The sequence below is a fragment of the Molothrus aeneus genome, chromosome 1 (genome assembly GCF_037042795.1).
Source record: "Molothrus aeneus isolate 106 chromosome 1, BPBGC_Maene_1.0, whole genome shotgun sequence".
In the NCBI taxonomy this organism is placed as follows: domain Eukaryota; kingdom Metazoa; phylum Chordata; class Aves; order Passeriformes; family Icteridae; genus Molothrus; species Molothrus aeneus.
This window is the reverse complement of record NC_089646.1, coordinates 118,696,263-118,709,882: the sequence shown is the minus strand read 5'-3', so window position 1 is coordinate 118,709,882 and position 13,620 is coordinate 118,696,263. Positions and strand designations below refer to the sequence as shown.

At 40.4% G+C, this 13,620-nt stretch overlaps 1 protein-coding gene across 1 annotated transcript in view; it reads left to right on the top strand.

Annotated features, from left to right (window-relative positions):
* Window positions 1-13,620, top strand: part of CPA6 (carboxypeptidase A6) — an 84,324-nt gene that overhangs the window by 58,099 nt on the left and 12,605 nt on the right. Inside the window, exon 8 of the mRNA XM_066547745.1 lies at window positions 13,459-13,569. Within this exon, the coding sequence (XP_066403842.1) occupies window positions 13,459-13,569 (111 nt within the window). The remainder of the gene's footprint in view (window positions 1-13,458; window positions 13,570-13,620) is intronic.

The following is a 13,620-nucleotide window of genomic DNA, read 5'->3' as shown; positions in this document are numbered from 1 at the left end:
TAAATCAGTGCCAGTGTGTATACTGCTTCAGATCAGTTCAGCAGTATCTTTGTTTTAAGGACTTAGTTTAAAAGAGACATTTCTCTTTTGTGTAATTCCATAGGAATAGAAGGCTAAAATCACAGAATCATGAATTAGAATCACAGAATTTTTTAGGTTTGAAAACACCACAAAGATCATCATGTCCAATTGTTAACCTAACACTGCCAAGTCCACCACTGAGCTGTCACCCCAAGTGCCACATCTACACATCTTTTAAATACCCCCAGGAATGGTGACAAGCATTTCCCTGGACAGCCTGTTCCAGTATTTGACAATGCTGTCAGTGAAGAAATTTTTCCCAGTATCCAAGCCTCCCCTGGCTCAACTTTGGGCCGTTTTCTCTTTCCTATCACTTGTTACTTGAGATGAGAGGCTGGCTCCCACCTGGCTACAGCCTCCTCTCAGGTAGTTGTAGAGAGCAATAAGGACCCTCCTGAGCCTCCTTTTCTCTAAAGGCCCTCAGATCCCTCAGCTGCTCCTGGTCACATTTGTTCTCCAGACCCTCACCAGCTTCAGTTCCCTTCTCTGGACTCACTCCAGAACCTCAATGCCTCTTTTGTAGCATGGGGCCCAGAACTGAACACAGGATTCAAGGTGCGGCCTCACCAGTGCCTAGTACAGGGGGACAATCACTGCCCTGGTCCTGCTGGCCACACTATTGCTGATACAGGGCAGGTGTCACTGGCCTTCTTGGCCCCCTGGGCTCACACTGGCTCATGTTCAGCTGCTGTCAAACAGCACTCCCAGCTCTTTTTCCAATGGGCACTTTCCAAGCACTCTCCCTCAGCTGGTAGCACTGCATGGGGTCTTTGTGACTCAAGAGCAGGATCTGGCACTTGGCCTTTCTGAATAGTCGGTCTCAACCTGTCAAGAATTCATCTACCCTGATTAATGATGGCAACTGTCATAGTTTTTCTGCTGTGCAATGGCTTCCAGCTCCTGCTTGTTGCCCATCCTCTGTGTATTGGTATAAATGTGCTCCAGTTGGGCTACTCATCCGAATGCCTTCTGCAGGGAAGAAGCTCTAATTCCTACATGACCAGTTTTAGGCACTTCTGTGGTTTCTAACACATCAATACCCTTCTGTCTTTGCTGTCACATGGATCTCCATCCCCAGCCTCCACTGTGATGGCAGACTGAAGGACCTGTCTAGAACACCATCCCTCAAACATCCGTATGGTGCCCCCAGGCTTATCAAGCCTGGTTTTAACCTCTTCCACCTTCAAATCCAGTTTAAAGCTCTTTCAATAATACCTCTTAACTTATGATCAAAGAGCGTTTTCCCCCTTTGAGATGGGTACACACTGGGAAGCCTGCTGTTGTGTAAACCAACCCATGGTCAAAACCCCCAAAATTCTGCCAGTGGCATCAGTCTTGGAGCCAGGGATTGATCTGCTGGCTGTTCTTCTTCATGGATGGATTTCACCTGAAATGATGAATTTCGTATTATCTGAAAAGCAAGTGATCCAGTGTTTCTTTGATTCTATCTTATTGGGTTTAATTCTCCCTTTATTTTTGATGTCTAGTGTTTAGTCTCCATACTTATCCATTTGCAGTTTTCAATTGAGATGTGAAATCAAATGGAATTGGAATTTTGCTTCCAAATTGTCTGTTTCTGTTTTGGTTCTGGTTTGTTGTTTTTTGTGGGGTTTTTTGTTTTGTTTTCATTTGTTTGGTTTTGGTTTTTTGGGGTTTTTTTTAATATCAGCACTTAAACTCTTCTGATTTGGGATTCATTACAGATGCATTATACATACAGATGCATCATATTACAGGGTTTTGCCATTTCCCTTAGCCAACAAACTTTTGTTCAAGATGAGACATTAGCTGCACAATGGAGACTACCTTGCAATGTAAGTGGCAGAAGTCAAAAGTGGCTTAAAAATGTCCCCACAGGTGTGCTTTGAGTACTTTGCATGCCATGTTTTTGCACAAAATAAGGGTTGCAATACACTTTTACAAGCTTCTTCCTATAAACACACAGTTTTCTCATTTTTATTCCCACCCATCTCAGTGTAATTCTACAATGTATTAATACCTCCTCTGATTTTGTGAGAGTGAACTTCTGTATCATCAACACCCTAATGCTGAGATGGTCATATAAGCATGTGTGGCCTACCCTTGGGAATCCCAACAGTGCATAGGAAAGGTACAGAAATAATGAGGCCACTACAGTTTGGATAAGCCTGTCACCAAAAATCGGCTAAATGGCATTCAGGAGCTGTTCTCTAAATTTTGGTGTGCAGCAATTGTGTGTCATCTTGTTAAGACTTCTGTTAATGTGAAGATGAACTAACTTGCAATTTCTGAGCAGCTTTCCCACCCAGGAGAACATGCTGCAGTAAGGATGGAAGCTGGGACAGAAAGGCACTGGTGGGAAGCCTATTGTTCAAATTCCTCTTTCTTCCCAAAGCTTCCCCATAAAGCAGTACAATGTGGCAGTAGGGTAAAAAATCACAAGACTTCTCTGCAAACCTTATAGAACAATATAGGCTATGGGTGTATATATAAAAACCTTCTGGCTGTTTTTTGAGATCTTCAGAGAGTAGCTTGTAAGGCTGCTTCTCTAATTATGTAAAAACATTTTCCTGGATTAAAAGCAGTCTCCACAGAGCTCTTTCAGACTACAAGAATGTACCACCTTTGTCTGCCCGTCCCTTTTTAGAGCAGTATTTCAATCCAACATTAGAGCAAAAAGCATCAGGAAGAGAATACATTATGCTCATAGTCTCATCATATTAAAAACAACTGGCTAAGGAGGAGAGAGGAGATTATTAGATTGCTTGGTTTAGGATATTATTTTTCTCATTGTATGAATTAGAAATTTTTAGTAAGAACACTGGGAAAACTGAAGGTCTTTCTGTGCTTCAAACTCTGCAATTCTCTTCTGCTGGCAAATTCTTCCCTTAAGCACCTCTGCAGCCTGGCAGCTCAGTTTTCCATCCTCCCCGGTACTTACGGGCAGTTCTGAGAAAGGGCTCTCGGCTTGGTAACAGATTTTTCCTGGCATGTTTGTTCACTCTAAGGAATAGCACCACGAGTCCATTGATTTAAGGCAAGCAAGAAGTAGTGTTGGATTTACATGATGTTGGCTTCTTTTCTAACAGGAACAGCATACATGCATTCCTTTACTATGCAGGCAGCCTGTAATGTCTTAGCAAGCTTTCACTTCACCCTGTGATCTCTGACACTTATTTTTATTGAATATATCCATGTTCCTGTGTACAAGAAGGCTTTTCAGGCAATTTAGCTTAGGAAGAAAACTCTCTATGCATGAATGTCACTTAACATTCAGGCCTCAGACTGGGTGCCTCAAATGTAACCAAATACTCCAATTCAATTTGGGAACCCTCATTATCTGGTTTGCGCCTCTAGAAGTGGCAGTTTCTGGGTGACAGTGGATTTGCTGCAGGCAGCAGGAGAGCACCTCCAAAGGGTGGAGGTGCCACTGAGCAGCTGCTCATGTGTTTTTCCTGGGCATGGCAGCAGCTCCCTGCTGTCTACAGAAAATCTGGAATTGTTCAGCTAAACTGGACCTGGCTCCCACCTACTTAGAAATGCAAAACAGACTAAAGCAGATCAGACTTGGGAAGTGAGGAGGTAAGGCTGGAGCTGGCAGCAAGAGGCTGCCTGCTGTGCAGGCTTGTTCTGTATTTGGGCAATTACAATAATTAGGAAAAAAGAAAATAATAACTAGAGAAAAATTTATAGAGAAGTTACATATTTAAAAGAGAAAAAGAATGCACAGGATATTATGTGATAATATATTTCAAAGTACAAAAGCAACCTACTCACATTTTGAAACAAACTAAAGGACAGCAAAGACAATGGTTTGGGGAGTTGTGGGTTTTGTTTAGTTTTCTGTGTGTTGTTTTGGTTTTTTTTCCTTATAATCTACTCCAGAATGAGCTCTAGCTTGGCTCTGTGTTCCATAGGCCTGATGTTAATAACAACATCACTGTTTTTTTCTGTGGAAGGCGCCCCTAAAAGTCTGTAGTGTCTCAGCTAAAAATAATCAGATGTTCTGTCAGGATTAGCTGTACTGCTGGCCTCTGGCAAACCTCACCTCATTGTCATTGAACTTCAAGTCAAGAAAGGGGACACCCTGCACACAGGACCAGAATTTTAGGTACCTTCTAATGAGCCACAGAGGAGTGGCTGCCCCTGTACTGTAGTGAAGTAGCAGTCAGGTCACAGTAGAATTCCATCCAATTCATGCCTTACTCAGCTGGAAAGTGATGGAACAGGGGCTCTGAAAGTGGAAACATGGCAAGACCTGTGGTGGAGTAGGGAAGCAAGACAAACTGTAAAAGGAAACAGAACTGATTACATGTGGGCTACTTTGAAGGCAACCCACAAAGATAAATGAACCCAGAACTTGTGTCCACAGCAAGAGGTTCAGGGAAAAAAAAAAAAAAAAAGAAAGAAGAAAGGTTTGTTAGCCTAGAATTTTAAAAAGAGTACATGGGATCTAATACATGAATATGTGTTGGTAAATATTATTAACTGAAAGATACTCTAATATGTGTAACTACTTTGTAGAAAGCAGTAGCTTTAGAAACAAAATTCAGATATATAATGTATTTATCCAAAATTAAATAGCCCTCACCGAAAAAAAGACATAATAGCTATAGCTATTTTGCAAAAATACAGTTATATATGTACATATGTTAAGTAAGAACATTTAACTCCTATTCGTTGTGAGAGGAGAAGTAGAATTCAGCTATCAAATCATCCTGACCTTAAATTTAGGATTTTACCATTTCTTTAAAAATCTGAAATATGGTTCACAGGCTGCTATTCAAATTAACATCAAACCTAGATTCTGTTTCAATTTTAGTGAAAGCAGATGAGGATTCCCATTACATCTGGTTTGACTTTCTTCCCTCTAATAAATGCTGCCATTTGATCCATTTCAATGATGTATAACCTTGAGATGTCTTTCATACAATATTTTCAGAACACAGCATAGCTGAGATGTGACTTTGAGTTGAGTTATTCTTTATTTCTGATGCAGGAATTTGTATTTCAAGATTAGAAAATTCAAGAAATGTAATTAAAAATCTTCAAGAAGCATGCACTGATTGTTCTTGACAAAATGTTTTAAGAATCCAGCGTCACCTGTAATGTCTATTAAGATCAAATGCATCTCCCTAAAGGAGTGACCTCATCAGGGCCTCAAATGAAGGTGAAAATAGTCTCACACTTTGGAAATGCAGTGACCTTCACCACCTTCTTCTCCCATCCTCAACAATGGTCACAATTATTTGAGTTCCCAAATTATTCAAGATAATGCGTTTGGACTTCATCATGGTCCCAGGGAGCAAACATGTAGCCCCAGAAAAAGAAATTAAAGGCTGAGGGCAGTTCTCAGAGGTATTTTGTTGTTTGTTGTTTTTTTTTTTTTCATGCTGACATTGGTATTGATTTATTCCAAAACCAGGCTAGAAACTCATCTTTTCACTCCATAATAATGAGCCAAGAGAGACACACAGACTGTGTAAGAAGCAAAGTGGCAACATCTGCCCCCACTATTCCCAGCCTGAGACTGATTTATGAGTCACCTCGTGGGATGCATATGGGATGCATACTGCCAATTAGCCAGCCATTAGGCTTGTGGACCAGGCCCCAGAGAGCAGTCTTTACCAGGAATTTTGCAGCATTCAAGACCTCAGATTCTTCCTCAAGAATGTTTATGAAGTGTTTGAGTGCAGCCAGCTAGAGGAGCAGCACAGAGCCAGAGCTCAGTCAGGACAGCAGTGCACTCAGATGCAGGGCCAAGCAGGAGACACAGACAGTGTTAAAAAGGGTTGGCTCTTCTTCTGCTCTGCTCAGGCCATGTGCTCAGAAGGCAATAAAGCTGTAAGTATTCTTAGTTTAAGATCTGCTGAAAGCCAGTGTAGCACTTATACTCATTCTACAAAATTCCACAGTCCGTGTCCTGATGGACAAAACATCTGCAATCTCCTGCATCGACAGTCAGAGCAGCACTCAGTCATTCATTCCAGTGCTGAAGCCCACACTGTCAGGAAAACAGCTTCACATTCTGGATCATTGCTGGGTCTTGCTGAGCTCCATCAAAATCAGCAGTCCTTTAGGATTTAGAAAATTTCTTTCCCTCTGTTGTCTGTAACTATCAGAGCCTTGAAATACTGCCTAATTATCAAATTCAGATATCAGTTTTTTCACCCACTTCAGAAATAGTCTGGTCTTGGGGGCGTGCAAGATAGTTATGTGAAGCAACACAATAATGTTTCCTAAAGATTATACACTTGATCTATCACTTGTCAACCAACTAAAGTCTTTTGAACAGGTACAACTGAAATGCTGTGTTCCCACATCCCAGGGGTTCAGACTAAGATTATTTCAAAGGATGCTCATTACACCTAAATTTAGTTATTCTTTGAGACAATGTGTTCCACCCACCGTGATAGGCTTTCCGTCTCCATTTTTTGGAGTTCTCCAACTGGAAATTTTGAACCACAGAGGAAAGAAAGCAAGGACCTGACTGCCTCTCCATATAAATCAGACATTTGGGCCAGTCCTTTCCTGGGTACAGGTATGCCACTGTTCCTAAAGTATCTTTGACTGATGGTCCTCAAAAATCTGAAGAGCTTTTGAAAAAGGTTGAAATATTCCATAGTGAATGAGAGGCATGCAAGGCCAAAACAAACATTATACCTGCAGCTTTTTCCTTTCACCCTTTAGCTGGATGCTCTTTCTTTCCAAAATCTGTTCCCTTCAGCTAAAGCTCTTTAGCTGATGTTGGCTTGATGTGAAATATTTGCTGCTCTTTAAATAATTGCATCTTCTTACTGTGTGAAATCTTCCTATCTGGGTTTTCCTCCAGGTGATCAATTTTTAGTTTACCCTTGGTTTAGGAGAGGCAGAAGCTTCCCAGGGCTGTTTTACCCCCCCTTGCAGCCTCCTTCACAGGTGCCAGTGGTGGTGATGGCACCACAAAAACTGGGTTTTTTTCACCTTGAAGGACCAGTCATCTGGTGTCAATCTCTCCACGAATGTCTGCAGCTCTTTCAGTAAACACAATACAATCATTGGAGCTTAACTTTAATCGTTTACCAGATTCTAGTCTCCCCAGCTGTCTTTTTAGCTGCCTAATTTCAGAAAAAAAAGAAAAAATTGGACTTCTCTGAGTGCTCCCTGTATATTCATTATCTGAAAAAATCCATCTGTTTCATTCTGCCATATCTATATTTGAAACACTCAGCCTTATCTGTCTTTAGCTAATTCATCCTTCTCTGTCAGGAGCTTCTGCCTGAAACACTGTTTGTTTTTTCTCCATCAGAGATCACCTCTTCCAGCCTCTTCACTCAGCACTTCATTCATCAGCCTTTCAGCAGCAAGAGGCACTGGTACCAATGCAGAATTTGTTTTATCCTCATGATTTTTTTCCATCCTGCAAATGCTGTTCTTGCCTTTTGAAGTTCATGTGCAGTGTTCACACCTACGTGTAGTAGTTTCTGCTTCTACTCAACGTCTCCCTGCCATTCCAGAGCTGTTTCAGTTCTGAATGTGCTCCCTTTTTTTGGCAGCCATCCTATACACCACTTCTCTCTGAGTATCTGCATCTCTCTAGCACATGCTTGCTACTGAAAGTCTGCACCAGTTCTGAGGGTAAGGAAACTAAAGTAGCAGGGAACACTATCAACAAGAGTTTCCTGATCTGGGGCCTCGGTTGTGATGCCTTTTTTTTTTTTTATGGACAAAATCTAAGCCAATGCCAAAAAGTTGGAGTGCAGTACCATGGTATCACCACAACGAGGCATGTGATGCATTGTTTTGAAGGCAACTGTGGCAAACCATTTTTATGCTGTGAAGTATCTCTGTCTCTTGATCCGTGGTGAAATTTCCCAGGTTTTATTCAACAATAAGACAGTTTAGGGAAGAATCTTTCCTTTGCTGTCACACCTTGACGATAACAAATAAAAAAAACCAGTCAAAATTGTTTTTCAGTTTTCCAAAAGGAAGTACTGCATTATTTTTTGTGTGCACTTTCAGCTACTCAGCTGCATCTTTCTAACTACCCATGACCTTAAGAGGTAAAAAGTGCTTTAATTTTGCTTGCAGCTATTAATTTTTCACAATGTAAGTTAGATCTTGATGAAAGAAAAGTAACACTGCAGCTGTGTTGTGCCTGTAATAGGAATTCCTCAATGACACTTGCTCCTGTAAATTCTTATTTAAGTATTCATCACTAGGACATTCAGATTCTACCCCCTGAAGGCTTTTAGGCTGCTGGGTATGTTCTTCTTCAAGACATGAAAAGAATTCACATTGTTGTTCCAAGACATTAGTTGCCCTGAGGAAGAAATTCTGCTCTGTATTTTAGCAGTCCACTCCTGTATGATGGTACTGAGTAATTAGGGCCTCAGTAAAACTGCAGATATGCAGAAACACTACTGAGCATGAAAAAGGACTGTGAAAGCAAATTCCATATGTTGGACAATTCATTTGTTCCAGAAATGGAATTAGAAGCAATTGTTTGTATCTTAAGTATTTAATTGTGTCTCAAAAATTTAATTAAAGCATGTATTCAAGTGAGTTCTCTTGAACTCACTTGAATATGTTTCCCTCAATATGTACTACCATGGAGCAACACCATTAGGGTGCAAAATTCAATAATTGCATTTTTCAGAGGCCTTATATCTTGGTGGGCACTAATTTCCTACAATTACTAGTAAAGAAACCTGTGTTGCTCCGTTCAAAGCATTCACAGTGCTTCAGAATAACTCAGGCCTTTTTTTCCCAGATAGGCAGCCCATGGCTTGTTTGGTATCTAAGAGGTTTTTCTTTTTTCCTTTTGTACTCCCTCTCTGAGTGGAACCAAGAAGTTGTCTCTCCAGCTTCTACTAAGATCTGTGTAATTATGCATCTTCTTTCCCACAAGATCCTGCCCTTGTTTGAGTGGTCCCAGCCTTGCACAAGATTCCTGGAATAGCTGTTTGCTTCTCTAACATGTCCATCCCACCATCGTCCCTCTGCCTCTTCTCTGCTTCAGCATCTTTGCCATCTGCATCCTTAAGGAGCTACACAGTCAAGTCTTTGGGATTCTGCAGATCCTTCTTGTCAGATTCTTTTTATGGGTGTTGAGGAGTAGTTGCAACACACTCCTCTTTCTCAGTTGTTTCTGGGTTTTCTCCTGTGGTAAATGCCTTCAAAGAGGAAGGAAGGTTGTGCATTGTATTAAACAAAAAGGATAAATCAGACACAGTTCAAGCTTCAGCCTTAAAAAATTTGACCCTTTGTTTTAAGCCATTTGTTTTTAAATACTCAGCTGTATCTTAGCATTAATAATGGGCTTACCACTCTGCTTGTGATTTGAATGCCAAAGCAGGACACTAGCAGTAAAAGGGAAAACAGAGATAAAAAGCTGCACTGTTTCCAAGAGCAGAGACAGAGCTAATTACTAACTTGCCAAACTGATAAAGTGGCAATGAAGGCCAGAATGGCAGATCATAGTGTCAGCCTGCTAAAGTGTAACATGTCCAGATAAAAGTAAAATATTGTCAGAAAAGGTGTTTTAACTGATATCTGAATAATGGCACAGAAGAGTTAATCCTGTTTTGCGAGAAGCAGTTTTGTGCAATTTCTGGCAGAGCAGTAAATGGAGTCAGTTCTTTGGGCTAAAATAGTAACTGTTTAATTCAGTATGATTGTTTAATTCAAAATCAGAAAGAGCCAAAGCTGATTGTTACCTTACATTTAATAATAATTAATTGTGGGATAGCAAATCCTTATTAAGCTCAATTGGGATTTCAGAGTTTCTCCCAACCCTGTCTCCTTGCTTTGTCCTTCTCACTCAATCCCCTGATTTTATAAAAAGCCTAACTGCATCCTAAATCCATTTTGCACTCTTGCCTTTATTGCCTTGGCAGTTTACAATATAGCTCTTTTGTTTACTTCGTCCTCTAAATTAAATTTCCTCTGGACCATATCCTCAGCCAGCCTAAGCTGCTGTAGCTCTATCAGCAACCATCACCCAGCTGATCCAGATGATGGAGCCCCATCCTATTAGTCCCTGGTGCTCTCCCCACCCCCAGGCAGATTGCTTGCACGGCGTTGGCAGCGTTCCTCTATCATCTGTTCACTCACTAATAACACGATTCAGCGTTTATTGAGCTGCTCTGGCTCCCTGCACATTCAGCAGCAAAGCTGCTATTGATTGCATGATGGGGAAGCAGAACCAACCCATATTCTGAGAGCTCTCTGCTAACCACAATGTAGTTAATTCACTAATGGTTCCTATTCACCTTGCTCGTGTCACAGCGGAGAGAAATCCTTTCAGCATGGCCGGGGAGGGTGGGGAGGTGGTTCCCATGACCCCTGTTGGGAGGACTCGAGAGTCATGTCACAAAAAGCAAGTTGTGGGCTTTGCTCCAGCAAGGACACACCTTGGGAACTGCAGGGCTCATTGCCAAAGATTCCACTGTCTGTGCTGCCTGATTACATACATCAAATAAAAATACCAGATAAAAGCAGTATGAAAGATGTATTTTCAGCAGAAAGAGTGAATATGATCTCACACTATCTGCTTGCTTTCAAAGAAGAAAGCCACTCTAGATCCATTATATTTTTAATGAAATACTACTCTAAAAGGGTGACAAAGTTATTTTAAGCCCCATATATTCTTTAAAGAATTGAATTGAATGACAAATTTGGCTCTAAACCAATGCTAATACTTTCAATTTTGAGGATTATTACTGGGGACTATAATGCTTTCCAAAGTCTCTTCTAGTATTTTGTCAATGACAACAGACATTAAAATAACACAAAGTCACTATAAAACTTGACATTTTGCTGCCTATATTTTTTTTTAGGTTTCTAAATAGTGGTGCTTTCACCTAGTAAGAAAAATATATTCTTCATGGGATTTAAACCATGTTGTATATTAAAAAGTCTTAATTCAAATTTTTTCATTATGCCACTTTTTGCAAATTTGGAAAGCTTCTGAAAAATATGCAAAATTAATTCATGCAATTTTAAGCAGTGTATTACCTTACATTAATTAATTATCTGTAGTTATTTTAAGGAGATGATTTTAAAAGTGTTTTAAAGAGTTTAAAGAGTTTAAACAGCATTGCAGTTTAAAACATAAAATATAGCCCAGTTTAACAAAATGCATAATTACCAATGTAACTGACAGCACACAAAATACAGATACAAACACATATACTAATTTCATCATCACTGGTTATGTAGATACCCAGCATGGGTACACAACCTGAGCTTAATTTGCTAATACTCTCTAAAAATAGAAAAGCAATAAAAAATCAAGGAAGTGGTGTGTGATGCTTAATTTCCTCCTCAGCTAAACTACTTCTCCCTACTACTACTTCTGAAATAAGCAAGATAAAAATGTTCATTTTCTTTAACTCACATTTTGGAGCAGGGATTGGTTCTGTTTCCAGCTGTAAGAACAATTTTACCAGTTTAACATCCATACTCATCACATAGGCTCTTAATCCTGTCCAGATTTAAGTGCAGGGCCAGCCTAATGCACACAGTAGCCCTGTTTACTTCAATACATGTCACCTGCCTGTGAAATAGCAATAACACACAGTCCTTATTTTCATGGTCATCGTTTTTGAGTAACCATAGATTTGAGAAATCAGTGTTTTGACAAAACTAATTTTTTTTGCAGTTCCCTTAACACCAATTTTTTTATCCAAACCTATTTGAATACTTGATATGGCTTTTTAATACAAGTAAATCAAATTTAAATGCAAGACCAGCTATGAATTTTTTGGAATTTCGGGCAAATGGACCAGGGACCATGACCTCCTCATTGGCTGGGGCTTTCTCCTGGGCAGTCCATCAAGATTCCCTTCAAAAGCACACTGTCATTCTCTTCTCCCCTCCAAACAAGATCTCTTTCAGGATCTCATCCTAAGGTGCAATGCTCCACACCATCCTGTCCCATTTCATTCTGTGCTTTGCCTTGCCTTGTGTTTCTCACTGTCCCCTCCTCTTGCCTGGCTGGAGCAGAGGAGCTGGGTGTGGAGTAGCACTGGGTGACTTGGCTTTTCACAAGGATCATGAGCTGCTTTGGATCTGACAGTGAGGCTGAAGGACTTGAACGTGCACAGCACTTTGGGAGGGTGAGATGAATCTGGGCAAGGAGAAAGCGCTGCACAACAGAGGGACAGTTAATGAACCACATAGGAGAAGTATTTACAAGTCCTCCTAATCCCCTCAGTAAAGAAAAAAAAAATGCCATACTCCTCCACGAGTAAATTTGAGCTCCAGACTTGTCCAAATATATGGTTATTTCTTACAGATATTCCACACAAAGCATCCATCAGCTCCCATGGCAGCTCCAGTAATTCAAACAGCTGCATCGTCAGGAGCCCAGAAGTATTGAATTCCTGTACTTCACACTCCTCCCAAGCATTTGTCAATTGAAAAGCATTTAGCTCAGTTTATTTCAGAGCAAATGTTTCCCTTTGCTCCCCAAACACATGCTACTCTTCAGATCTGAAGGGCCAGAAATACTGCAGAGCAGAAGGCTGTAATCACAGTAGCAGGAGGAGAGGAGCCAGGCTCTGGCATCTGTCTGAACCCAGCATCAGTGTGATATGCTTTCCACCTGCCACATGAAGCACTGGATTTCTTATAAAATCAAGAACTAAACTTTGAAGGATGCAGATTTGATGCCCAGCTATGTCAAGGGACAGTATTTGCTAGAGAATGGGGAGTATAAGCTTCCTGGAACTGGTAAAGGAGCATCTCCGGCCCTAGCAAATAGAACTGCTGAGTAGCCTCTGGTTTTGCTGCATTTTTCTAAGATGCAGAATGGACAAAAAACCAAAAACTTTCCCTACCTAGACTTCTTTTACTAACCTATATACTAAAGGTTCTCCAAAAATAGAGAGGTGGTTAAATTGTAAGGGAATAAACTGCCTTTATTGATAACTGTGCATATAGTAAGCGACTTTGAATACAAACAAAAGCTGTGTTGTTAATCTGAGCCTTAAATGCTTCAAGACCTTATCAAATCACTTAGTGGGAACAACAGGGCTGCACTGTCTTACAGGAGCTAAACTCATTTCTTCAACTAAGAATCTATCCCACTGACTTTCAGCTCTTACCTCAAGAAAAATTTTGCATGCATTTTCTTCTCTGAAATATGAGTTGTATTTTCTTGAGTATTGAAAGCAACTGAGAAGCAGAGAGAATAGGGTCTTTAGAACACCTTTTTCACATGTTCACACACTGTCTGAATCACATTTACAGGAAGATGTCAGCCTTTTGGGCACAGCTAGAAGGATGTCTGTGCTGCCATGAGAGCAGACCTCTGTATTGCCAAATGATTCCTGACTGTCATAGACCATCACAATACTTAATTGGGAAATTATTTTTATTATGGAAACTATTTTCTTTGGCTTTTCTGCTTAGGCTCTTCAGACATACCAGACTGATCCTGACATGAGAAAGATGCTAACTCAGCTGTATTTCTATATCATGCCTGTATTTAATGTGGATGGATATCATTTCAGCTGGACAAATGTAAGTGATGGCAGTAGTATTATTTGAAAAATTATTCAGACAAGAAAGATC